Source organism: Gymnoscopelus microlampas, assembly GCF_963454915.1.
Source record: "Gymnoscopelus microlampas genome assembly, chromosome: 16".
Taxonomy (NCBI): Eukaryota; Metazoa; Chordata; class Actinopteri; order Myctophiformes; family Myctophidae; genus Gymnoscopelus; species Gymnoscopelus microlampas.
Window position 1 is genome coordinate 18,548,020 of NC_139953.1, and position 13,164 is coordinate 18,561,183.

The window sequence follows — 13,164 nt, forward strand, 5'->3', positions numbered from 1 at the left end:
GTTACTTTGTAGCACCTGCTTGTTTTTGTAGCAGCAATATCTCCACTTTACACTACCTGTTGATTGACAAAATAAAATGGCAATTAAACATTGCACTTTGTTAATCGCTGACATTCAGCTGTTAAGAGCTGAATGTCCAGCTTGTAATTGAGTAACAATTTAATTGACATAACCGGGCAATGTCCCAGGGTCCAAGTTCCACGAGGAGGAACAAATTATAATGTATTTTTTAAAGTGTATATATAATATAGTTCTGACACAGTAAATAAATGCTATTAGCTAATGCTTTTACTATGACAAAAATGCATATTCACAAAAAACAAATGACACTGCCATTTTCCCAAACAAAAAACTACATAACCCACCATAAATTTCTGCGGATTTCGCCCTATAACATTATAAACATTTTTAATTCATTTTGTGCATGCTGTGGGATCCGTAAAAAAAAGATAACTTTCTAAATCAACTTGGCTATGTTTAAATACAGTTAACCCTATGTTAGAAAAACTCTGGCAACTGTTAGTAGAGTAAAGCAAGCACGTTTGAGAGGAACTAGGTTTTCTAATGGAACCTGTCCAGTGGACTGTGGCCACTGTCTGGCACCGGACATTGGTCAGTGTTGCCAGATTCTGCGAGAGAAATAAGCAGCCAGGTCTATGAAAACAAGCCCAAAAGAAGCAACTAGGTCACAATGAGCACTTTAAAATAGCCTATAAGCTCGCGATTTGACACGTTGTGAGCTTGTAGATCTGCTATTTTCAAAAACTTTTGCAATGACATTTTTTTTAACACAAATGCTCCCTTAAACAAAACATTTTCATGAAAATATTTGAGAACCACTAGTTTAAATAATTAAACAAATAGGAAACAAGCCTAGATAAACAAGTACACGTTAGAGACAAGCCCCAAAAAACGCAACCCGCAACTCTATTTGCAAGAAACTTTAAAAAGAAGCCCAAAGTCGCTTATAATAAAACGACATGGCAACACTGGACATTGGTCTCGTCCTGCTGTCGCTGGCTCGCTGCTGTTCACGGAACACAGCTCTCGCTGCTCGTATTGCTCTACCTCTAGCGAGACAACACAAAGGTAATTAAACTAACCTTACGACTTCCATTACATTTTGCACAACGTTGAACTTATTGTTATTAAACCTTTAGTTTTATCTTCGCTTCCTCGATCATAGTAGAAACTGTGTAACTATAATGTTGCAACTTGTTCAGGGGTGATACGTGCGTGAATAAGGCTATTGATTGAGTAAATGTTTTGCACGGTCCATCCATCCATGGTCCACATGTGAGTCTCTCACGCTGGCAGCATTTGAACGCAAACACAATCAACTGTACATCCGTAATAATCTATAAACTCCTAACAGCGAAAAGTAACAATGCATTCATAAACTAAGTAAAATAGTTAAGTTGAAGTTCCCAATCGCATTCCTCGTTTTCTTGACTTTAGCGTACAGCCTATTGAGCCTAACAAGCTCTTCGATCTGTATCGATCAGTGAGATTATTACAATAATATTCTGAACATTCATGTTCCTGAGTCAATGTGCAGTTAGGTAATAAGGGCAGCAGGGGGCGGTATGTACAGTAGTATGGATTGTTTATGCTCTATCAGGGTGCTGCATGTTCCAGAAAAAGCTTGTTTTGTCTGGATCTCGGTTCACTGATGGGGAATTTTTCTATAGCACTGGACTCATAGTCCATAGTCCATACACCTTATATTATTTATGATAGGCCTATATTGATAGGATATAAAAGTGAACAAAACTAGTGGACTAATGCTGTTATGTATAGTCAATGAAAAGTCTGAAAGACAATTTAAAAAGCTGGTTGAATCACAGTATACCTATTCTAGGGGGGAACTTTCACCCAAAATAGCAGCTCTACAAGCTCACAGCACATGTGAGTTTGTGGATAGGCGTTTTTTGGTAAAGAGATTTTGTGTAGAGGCAAAAACTAAAGACAGGAGTCAGGACCAAGTGCAGGGCCAACTCAGGTCCAGTTTACTAAGTTTAGAGCAGGGGTCTTCAACGTTTTCAGGCCAAGGACCCCCTAGCTGAGAGAGACATGAAGCAGGGACCCCCTCTATATTGTATAAAATTGTGTTTCAGATTTTTTTCCCCCTCTTTTTTCCCTCTACACCTCTACCTCTTTGCCAAAAATAGCCGATCTACAAGCTCGTAGATCTGCTATTTTTGGCTCATGTTCCCCTCAGAATAGGAATGCTAGGGTTCAAGTGGTTAATGTAAAAAAAAAAAATCCTCTCACACAAAAATTTGGCGGACCCCCTGTAGTAACTCTGAGGACCTCCTAGGGGTCCCGGACCCCATGTTGAAGACCTCTGGTTTAGAGGATCTAACTCTAAGTGGTTCAGAAAAAGTGCAGAAAATGACAATAGAACAATACCTAGTTGTGGCAACGTGAAAGAGAACAGCTTTGTCATGCAGCATTTCTGCTCTCAGGAGTTGTGACAGGCGGGGCCTTGTCCAGTCCATTCTTTACCTAATCCTGTGTCAGGTGGTTATAGCATACTGGGATATTTAGAGCTGCTACAACAACAACACAGGCGCTCTGTTAAAGTCCAATGAAATCATAATCTTAATGAAATCATCCTCCACCAGGCTCAAATTGAAGTTTTGAGTAAAGGAAGTTGCTGAGAATGGGAAATAGTTTTCTTTATTTCCTTGGTGCCCATACATCATTTTTTGGGGGTTAGGGTGAAGGGATGCAAATTTGATGGAGAGGTATAAAATGTACTGTATATACATAAACAAATATAAATACATCTAAATAATGTTTAATGGCCATTTGTATTAATCACTTAAGGCCTATATACTTTGTCATTCGATGAATAGCAAAAAAATAACAGATCTATAAGTTCACACTTCGCGAAGCACATGTTGTGAGTTTGGATATCTGCTATTTTCATTTTTATTTAAGAAAATTGGGGGGGGATTTTCATGTGGATTTTTGTTTTAGATCAACTATATTTCATCCTAATTTTTTACTGTTTAACCCATTCAATCCGGGAACACATCTGTGTCATTTTAGATTTTAGCTATAACCATTATTTTATAATTTGGCTATTCAAAAATAGCAGATATTTGCCGTGCTATGAGCTTGTAGATCTGCTATTTTTGAAAAATCTTGAAAATGTGTCAACATCTCTGAATATATTTTTAAATGGAAAATTGTTTGACTCAAATCTTTGCTTCTGGGGATCCCTGGAACGAAATATTTTCAGATGGGGGTCCGCGGCCAACTGTTAGGATTTAGAAGACATTTGTAGATGCATTCGAAACTTATCCCATTACCCTTCCTTCCTGTCACCTTTTATTTCTCCTCTCACGTCCCCTCCCTCTCTCCATGCAGACCGTGGCACCATGTTTATGGAGGTGCTGGCTGCAGTGGTGATAGGAGGACTACTCGTCTATTTAGTTCAGAGAAACAGGAAGCAGGTTCTGAAGACAGAGGATGGCTGGTGGGGTCCAGGAGCAGCGCCCCCTGATGACGGAGAGGACCTCGCCATCCGCCCCTTCAAGGTCACAACCAGCGACGAAGAACTAGAGGTTAGATCCACTGTTATTGGTGGCGTTTTGTTTCAATTCTATTACACAGGACACGCCAGAGAACGAGAGGTTTTCACGGGGCCATAGCAAAACCAATTAACCTCTTAAACCCCATACGTTTTGCCTCAGGGCTCTATACTAGTGACTTTTCTGTTTTCGCTAGACATTAAATATCTTCGCTGAAAATAGACGATTGGTAAGCTCACAACGGGTCGCGTTGTGAGCTTGTCAATCTGCTATTTTCCTCCAGAATTCGGATGCTGGGGTTTAAGTTAAGACAGCGTGATTTGCCCAATCATTCTATTCATTCTTTTATTTGGACATGTTCACGCTTTGTCTGATTTCTTTGGATAGTTCCATTGGTCCTTTAAGATCAAATAAGAATACAGAGGACGAGTATCAGGACAAATCAAGACAAAGCTAATATTCTGAAGAGACGTAGTCCTAAAATGTTTGCCCTTGTTTGTAGGACTGTCACGATTATGAAACTTTTCATGGCAATTCATTGTCACACAAATAATTGTGTTTTTGTCGTTGAACACTGGAACATATGAATACAAATTACATTTCTGTTTGGCTTTTAGGCTTTGAAGTTGCACAGGACAGATATGACAAATAACCTAAATATACAAAGACATTACTGACATATTTAATAACTTCATACTTTAAAAAAAACTTTAATAGTGGAAATAGCCGATAAACAAGCTCACAACGTGTCGCGATTGTGAGCGTTGTGAACACTATTTTTCAACGTGGAAACGATTATGACGATTTTGCTAAATAATTGCGATTATCACAAATAATTGCGATTAGACGATTATGTGATAATTGTGACAGGCCTACTTGTTTGCCCTAATCATGGTCCTCTGCTGAACAAGTTGACCATTCTGTTCTACTCCACTCTTGCCCTCAGGACTTGTACTGGAGGATAGACCAGACTCGCTCTGTCCCCTCCCTGGAAGACAGCCAGTTCAATTACGGCTTCAACTCCACCTATCTGCAGAAGGTGGTGACTTACTGGAGACATGACTTTGACTGGAGGACACAGGTGGACAAACTCAACCAGTACCCACACTACAAAACCAGGATCGAAGGTAAGGTGGCACAGGAACCACTGGCACATGAGTGAAAAAAACATGCTTTGGTCTTACAGTATAGTCTATAGACCAAGTGCTTCCCTAGCTTTTCTTGAACAGGGCCCACTTGAATATCTCGACAGTGTTCGCGGCCAGATAGATGTGGAAAGATGAGTGGGCCATGTGCATTTTCAGAGCATGTTTATTTTAATGATCAATCAATTGATCGTGTGAAGAAAAAAAATATGTTTTTTTTTACATTCATGTTTTCATTAACAAGAAAATCATCATCATGTTGGTTCACATAATTAGAACCTACAGTAAATAATGCTAATCTACAGTCTTCACACCTTTTCGTCCAACTGCAGAAGTTAATCCATTATCTTTTTCCCTCTCTCTAATCTCTGCCCAGGCATCGATGTACATTACGTACACGTGAAGCCCAAGACACTCGCCGAGGGGACCAGTGCGATTCCACTGATTATGGTCCACGGTTGGCCTTGCTCCTTCTATGACTTCTATGGAATGATCCCACTGCTAACGGAGCCATCTGACCCAGACGGCCTGGTGTTTGAGGTGATATGTCCTTCCATACCAGGCTATGGCTACTCTGAGGCACCGCATAAGAAAGGTCAGTCGAGGACGAGGAGGTTTTCTTCACAGGTTGGGTTCAATTAACAAGGCCAGTTAAAGGTTTATATGTGTGTAGTCGAACGATATATTGTGGTGAGATCTAACCAGCCTGCCTAACGCACCTCTGTGGTACAGTGTAGGGTTGTAGTTAATCAAACTAATTGTTTTAATTGAAAATAATATTGATAGTTGAATAAAATAATCAATTAATAATATGTCCCTATTTGGGGTATCGTGACATTATTGGCAAAGACTTTCAAATGATTTCAAAAACTTTCAAAATGACTGATCTACAAGCTCACAGTAGATCAAAATAATACTTTAAAATAATAATAATAATACTTTAATCCGTAATGGCACTGGTCTGTCAATCAGTTAGCTCATGGTTATGTTAGGTGGTTCGTAAGTACATGCAGTCGACTGTGATTTGTTAAATTCAAAATGGTGATATTCAAACACCATAGGTCTTAAGGTCTGAGAACACAAGCCCTTCATCATCTCTGTAATCTGTTGACAACATCAAAGAAGGCTTCCCAGACTTTATTTATGCAATCATTTCATCACTATTGTTTTATTCAATCATGTCATCCCTTGTTTTCTGCTGGCACTGAGAAATGCTAACGAAGATATTTATTTTGTAAAGGTCAAATGCTCAACGTTTATCCTATTGCATGGAAAGTGCCAGATTAAGAAAACAATAAAATGTACAGAATTTACATTTTTTATTTCTAATCAAATTACAAAGTCTGAGAACATTTCTGTATACAGTAAATGTAACCTCCCTGTGTGTCCAGGTTTTGATACGGTGTGTGCAGCACATGTGTTCCACAAGCTCATGAAGCGTTTGGGCTTCGAGCAGTTCTACGCTCACGGAGGAGACTGGGGTTGGCAGATCACCACCAATATGGCTCAGCTGGAGCCCAAGTAAGTCTTCCGCCGTGATGCATCCGGCTTTTTTGGGTGTCTATACGAACACAATTGGCCCATGTTCGGGGCATGGAAGCCGGGGCGGGGAGGGTGATAACTGTCACTGCATGTACTCCTACGCGCTGGGGCGGCACCTGTCAGCAGGGAGTGTTGGGCGGTAATAGTAGGACGAAGGCTCTACGGCCTCCCAGTGGGGGCTCCTCACTGACAGGTGAGTCAGTACAACAGCAGTGACAACACACAAAATGTGTGTGGGAAGGAATCAATTAGCATAATGACTAAATTGGGGAGAAAAAAGCAGGAAAGCTACAAAAAAAACAGAACAAAACATAGTTTTAACCAAAAATATCACTATAAGCACCTATATTTAGTTTTTGTCAGGTTGTTGAGAAAAGAAAAACGTAGAACTACCATATCCATAGCTGCTTAATAACACATTTTAACCATATTTTTAGTGAATGTAATTGTCGTTTTTCATGTGCATTCCAGAATAGTGAAAGGCCTGCACGTGAACTTTGCCGCTCCTCAGCCAGGGTTGACCATGGTGTTGTCCCTCATGCTAGGCCGTCACTTCCCTAACCTGTTTGACTTCACCGAGCACGACATCCAGCGCATCTACCCCCTCATGGGCAAACAGCTGGTGGAGCCTGTCAAAGAATCTGGCTACATGCACATCCAGGCAACCAAACCCGACACTGTTGGTAAGGACTAGGAGCAGGACCATCAGATGGATGCTTCACAAAATTGAATTATGCGGCATAACCAAGGATGGCTACATATTACAGAAGCCTCAAGTCATGATACCTGTATACTGTATTGTTTTACCTACTTGCAGGACGAGGTCTAAATGACTCCCCAGTGGGCCTGGCTGCCTACATCCTGGAGAAGTTCTCCACCTGGACTGACAACGAATTCAGGAACCTGGATGACGGAGGACTGACCAGGTAGAGAGAATAGAACAGAACAGAACAGAACAGTAGGGTTAGCTTTGGCCATGCCATCTGATTCAAACATCAGTAAACTACAAACCTGTATTATTTGAGACACACGTGTTGTAGGTGCAAAGAACACAGGTACTGTATGAGTTTGTGAGATGGATCGTATACAGTGATATATTTTCCTGTCCTAATGCAAAATTATGGTCAAGTATCAGAGTAGGGACCTGCAACATGAAAAATGAAGAAGGGACATCACCCAGAGCTACGAAAATGTGTCAAATCCACACAAGAAGCACCTTTATTTGCACCTCCATTACACTCATGTGATGTCGATTCCTTTTCCCTATTCGCTCATACTAGGGCGTGACGTCACTGTGGCTAAATGAATGGGATCAAATCCAACTTGAACACAGGTTCTTGAAATTAAACAGTTTGAGAACCACTGGAATATGGCAACCATTATGTGCTGTACCTGTGTTATTGTAGCATAATATGTGTGTGCGCTGCCTTGCAGGAAGTTCTCCCTGGATGACCTGCTGACCAATGTGATGATCTACTGGACGTCTGGCTGCATCGTCTCCTCCATGAGGTTCTACAAGGAGAACTTCAGACAGGGTCTCAACCAGCCTCACAACAAGTAAGTGGGGAGGGGAGCGATTCAGAGCATGGTGGTAACCACTGACTCAAATCGAAATGTCAACAATGGGGGCTCAACCAAGGGGCAAGGCTTGGATATTTACGATGAGGCCAACACCGAAGCTTATGAATGGCCAGAGTGAGGCACTGTTTTACCCTGCGCCGACCTGAAGTGTCAGAAATAATTTATTTTAACGCAAGTGAATGGGTTTTTGACAAACTTTAGACTAGATTTTCTTACCGTAATAAAAATTGTCATAAATTCTATATGCTTCCAGTCGCTAGTTTAAAGTCTCCTTTCAATCATCATGATATGCGTTTTGCTAAATTATGGTCCCATTTATTCTAAAATTGACGATAAAGTAGGCTATGCTCCAGGAGGGGCGGGATGATTTGATTGACAACCTACACAACCAATAGCATTCATTCCCCGCCCCCGCTCTTGATTGACAAGCTACCCAACCAATAGCATTTTTGGGGGTTGTTTTCCGGTTCGCTGGTCACGTGTCTGGTCTCAACCAATAGCGTTTGAGTTTCGGCGTGGCCAACTGTATATATTAACGATGGAGGAATGCATGTTCCTGAACTCAGGAACGGCTTCATTTTCGTTCTGTAGAAAGCAGGGGAGTGGCATTGTCCATTCATTTATACAGTCTATGGGCTCAACCAGTTAAAAGTTAAAACTAGAACTCCTCAGAGCGCAGATCTCCGTCAATACATGGATTTAGTGAGAAATGTCAATATATACTGTATATACACGTAGATGCCTCATTGGCTGCTGCTGTTCATTGGAGTGATGTGTTATCACGGTCGCAATATTGATCCAGTCAAGCCGAGCTTCCTAATACAGTACATGTACTGAATGCTCAGTATGTCTATGGAAGCAGGTGGTCTTAAAGGAGGAGTTCACCCAACAAATTACTTATTTTCTATCAATTACACACCCCATGAAGCCTTCATTTCATGGATTTATTTTTGTCTTTGTGGCATTCTTTAGATAATATTTTGATGACCGTGTGTATTTCCGGTAGGTGACACAAATAATCTACTTTGTGTCTCCTACTGGATACATTAGCCGGTAGGAGACGGGAAACAAATTATTAGCTTAGAAATGCCACAAAAACAAAAAATAATCCATGGATTCAAGGCTTCATAGGGTGTGCAATTGATAGAAAATAAGTCATTTTTTGGGTGAACTCCTCCTTTAACTCGCTGAATTCTCAACCAATTTTCATACGGTTTGGTTTGTTACAAATATCAGACATGTAGTTATGTTATGTTTGAGTGGGTCACACAGAATTTAACTCAACATAAACAATAAAAAAAATAATAATAATCATAACAATATTCAAAATGTATATCCATGTGAAACCACTTATGTCCTGCCCTCTCTTCCCAGGATTCCGGTCTACGTTCCCACTGGTTTCGCCTCCTTCCCCAATGAGCTCATGCACACGCCCAAGCTGTGGGTGAAGCAGAAGTACCGTCAACTAAAGACCTTCACACCTATGGCCCGCGGAGGGCATTTCGCAGCCATGGAAGAGCCTCAGCTAATGGCCGAGGACATCCAGAACTTTGTCAAGACACTGGAGAAGAAGTAGAGATTGATGAATGATGGTCGATAGATGGAGGGATGAACATGGGTGGGTGAGTGGATGGGTAGACGATGGAGAGAAAATTATATTGTCGCTGTCGGGTGTCCAAAACCCTTACTTTTCAGGACAAAGAACCTGTGTTACAATGGATCCAATGTAGTTATTATTTAGTTACAAGCTCTTGTTAATACTTTCATTGGTTAAATATTTATAAAACCCACGGACACACTTTACCACTTTCACTATAAAAATGGTTCACAAATAGTGAAAATAACCAATCTACAAGCTCAGTGAGCTTATGCGCTACTTATGCGCAACACTCTTGTACAATGAAGTAGAGCATTCATTTACAATAATAAAATAAAAAGCAAGTCTTTTGCACACCTACAAAGGCGACAGGTGCAAAGGAGAAGGCAAGGCCCCCAACGTACTGAAAGAGAAACTTTTTTGCACAGTCTTCAAATGCAAAAAAAAAGGATTTCATGGGAATACAAGTGTTTCTAACAGACCAAAACGTTGTTGTATTCCCATTAAATACCCATTTCTTTCAGTACAAAAATAATAAATAAAATAAAAATCAATAAAAACAATAAAAAGTTGAAATACAATTTCCGCCCAACAGCATTGATATATATATTGATTGGGCAAAATAAATGTACAAATATATATTTTGTCAATTTTATGTACAATTTGCTAAAATATAATGATATCGTTGTTCAGTATGGGAGGTTAGTATCAGCCCAGTCCAAAAGCAATATTCAGAAGGGGTTTTCCTGGGCTGTGACCCAGCAGCACCAACAAGCTTGTTGTGGACTCAGCCTTGTAGTCGTTAGTCTAGTTTACTCAGCAGCTGCAGATGGGAGGTCAGGGTAGATGTGGTGGTGTTGTGATGACAACATAGTCAGCATCTCAGACATTCCTCTTACTGATAATACCACACATCTTCCCTCTACACACACAGCCTGCACCCTCATAATGTAGTGTTGTTTTTGTTATTATTTTTGTGAAACTATATGGCCCTAGAAATCCTGTTTAAAAAAAAAACAAGAATAAGCTTGAATTAATTTCAAGTTTCAGTCAATCATTAAAATATGTTTTTGCTTTTTAATGTTTTTGCTTTTTTAATAATGTAGATTTGAGGCTCACAATAATGCATTTTAAGTATGTTTATAGTGCATTATAGACACGCATAGCAAGTGTTACCGAGATTTTTTCAGTGAATGATTTATGAGCTAATTACACACTATCTCATGAATTGGTGTGTGTGTGTGTGTGTGTGTGTGTGTGTGTGTGTGTGTGTGTGTGTGTGTGTGTGTGTGTGTGTGTGTGTGTGTGTGTGTGTGTGTGTGTGTGTTTTCAAGCACCATAAACTACATTGTGCAGTTGTTTGGTTTTGAAGATATTTCAATTATCATCTTTTTAGCGCCGCTATCAGTTTATATACGTACAGTATACACCAGTGTTTAAGATTTATGATAACATATCAATTAACAATTCAATGCAAATTCTGCTTCAGGGGTGGGCTTAATGAATCAAATAGTTACAATATTCCAAAGATTCAAAATGGCAATCAGTGCTCGAGTTACTATCATATACATTTTTTTTTTGTTTTTTGACAAAAATAGCAGATATACAAGCTCACAGTGCGGCATGAAGTGACACGCTGTGAGCTTGTATATCTGCTATTTTTAAACATGTTTTGAAAAATATTGAAGTGTGCAAACTACTGCTTTAGAAGGCATTTGTAGAATCGGCCTCAGGTCTTAATGGGTTCTGTAAGTGAAAAAGTTTGGAGGTTTATATATTGGCCATCTAGCCAAAGCCTTTATCCAGAGAAACGAGCAGAGACACATACAATAACAATACTAGTGGGTGGCACAGATTGTGATTCACAAATTTTGACAATCTTACCTAATGAGCATGTCTGAAAATTATAATTGGACCAATTTGTTTTTATTTGTTAGACTACGAAGAGTAAGACTGATAAAATGCTGTTTTCAACGATGTCAGAATAAAATGTATAGCACATAAATATATTCACTGTTGCAGTGTTTGATATAATTACAAAATGACTGAAATGGCACATCTTTTTTTAAACATTATATACTGTTTTTGACTGAATAAATTTGATGGAGTGCTGTATTATCTCAGTGTAAGCTCTTTGTTTGTTTTTAGTTTTTGTGTGGTGACTGCATATTTATTTTAATTGCTTTGTCCATCTCATTGACATTTCAGCTTTGTTAGACCATACAGAAAAAGAAACATGTTAAAAATTATGAAAAAAGCACACGAAAGAAAACATAATTGTAAAACATTAATTTTAGACAATTTTCTAAAATATTCTGAAATGCCTGTTATTTTACTAAAGTAATTGTAATATCTAACACTCTAATATGCCCCACCCTCAAAAACGTCTAAACCCACCTTCCAAGCTACTGGGATAACCTCTAAGAGTCTTCCCAATATAACTTGCTCCCCAAAGTTTCCCCCCACCAATGCCACCATTAAACTACCACACCTACACCTCTCTTTGGTGATGTTTGATTTGGAACAAAACCCTTTATCCAGCTCTTACCAGGCATTAGCCTTTCCCAAGCCCCTTCACTGCCCTGGTTCAACATCCTTCCAATCCTCCTCGTACTCCCCCAGGCCAGCCTGCCCGTCCACCGCCAGCCTGCCTGCTCCTCTTGGCAGTCAAACATCCAGGGGAGGATCTGGATGACCAGGCGGGGGAGATAAGAACCACTTGAAGATCCACGCATTACCTCACCCGATAAGGCAACAAGAGGAGAGAGAGAGAGAGAGAGAGAGAGAGAGAGAGAGAGAGAGAGTCAAACTTAGAGGAATCGGGGTTGAACACTGATGCGCTGATGACGGACACTGATGCGCGGAGAAACAGGGAAGGAAGGGACCAGTGCATTGAATTGACGGTGGAAAGTTGTCATCAAGAGCAGTTGTCTATAGTCAAGGTACCTGGCAAAAAAAAAAAACTACCACAGAATTCCAGGTGTTCTTCATGGGCCTGATGCATGTTAGAAGAACTCTTGGAGGTGCTTGACGAATACAACATAAAATGCATACTAATCATGTCTGAAATCTTTAACCATTATCGGTCTGAAAGCTCACTTTTGACTGCATTACACCTGTAGGATGCATTCAGACTGTGAGTTCCATAGGTTGAACTTCAAAGAACCTTCATTAGACAATACTTCTGCCTAGGAAAAGTGGATGAGTGGTGAGTCTTCAAGATCAAGGTCGGATAACAAGGGTATTGGACTGAAAACAAACCCCGGTCTCCTTGACGGTCAGTGAAAAGGGACTCTGGACGGGGAGGATATTGAATCATACATCAACGCTTCAGGCACAGCTGCTTACGGGGGTCCTGTACCGCAGAGTCCATGGCTGAGAACCCTCTAGAAGGTCTCATGTCCATCTCGGTGGATCGTGGAACCACGGCCACAACAGCTCCAGAGAGCCGGCAGACGTGTCAGCCCAGATACCAAGCACCGCTGCACGGGTACAGACAGGGGCTTCGTGGCTGCCAGGAGCCAAGAAAGTGGGTGAGTCTGTCTTCCCCAATGTGCGTAGGAAAATGTTTTGATTTATAAAGGAGAATAAAAGCCATAATTTTAAACAACACAGAGTCTGTAAGCTATAATAAGGTTCACATTGCAAGGTAAACATAAAAACTGGAAGAAAAAGTGAGAGTTCAACAAAACAGAATAGAGTATAATAATTATTCCCCATTAGTTTAACGACTTAAAGGATCTTTTTTCTACTTCTC

The 13,164-nt window shown here is 40.2% G+C and overlaps 1 protein-coding gene across 1 annotated transcript; it reads left to right on the top strand.

Annotated features, from left to right (window-relative positions):
- Nucleotides 1-1,028: 1,028 nt before the first annotated feature.
- ephx1 (epoxide hydrolase 1, microsomal (xenobiotic)) lies at nt 1,029-10,974 on the top strand. Its single transcript, XM_084082895.1, has 9 exons — nt 1,029-1,089; nt 3,379-3,575; nt 4,489-4,669; nt 5,064-5,282; nt 6,079-6,208; nt 6,701-6,912; nt 7,047-7,155; nt 7,664-7,786; nt 9,185-10,974. Exons 2-9 carry the CDS (start codon nt 3,390-3,392, stop codon nt 9,384-9,386), a joined length of 1,362 nt encoding a protein of 453 aa, XP_083939021.1. The 5' UTR covers nt 1,029-1,089; nt 3,379-3,389; the 3' UTR covers nt 9,387-10,974.
- Nucleotides 10,975-13,164: the final 2,190 nt, after the last annotated feature.

Bases quoted from the DNA above. Each gene is read 5' to 3' on its own strand.
- ephx1 (XM_084082895.1), top strand. From the start codon at position 3,390: ATGTTTATGGAGGTGCTGGCTGCAGTGGTGATAGGAGGACTACTCGTC. The intron at 4,670-5,063 runs GTAAGGTGGCAC...ATCTCTGCCCAG, and splicing joins CTACAAAACCAGGATCGAAG to GCATCGATGTACATTACGTA. The intron at 5,283-6,078 runs GTCAGTCGAGGA...CTGTGTGTCCAG, and splicing joins TGAGGCACCGCATAAGAAAG to GTTTTGATACGGTGTGTGCA.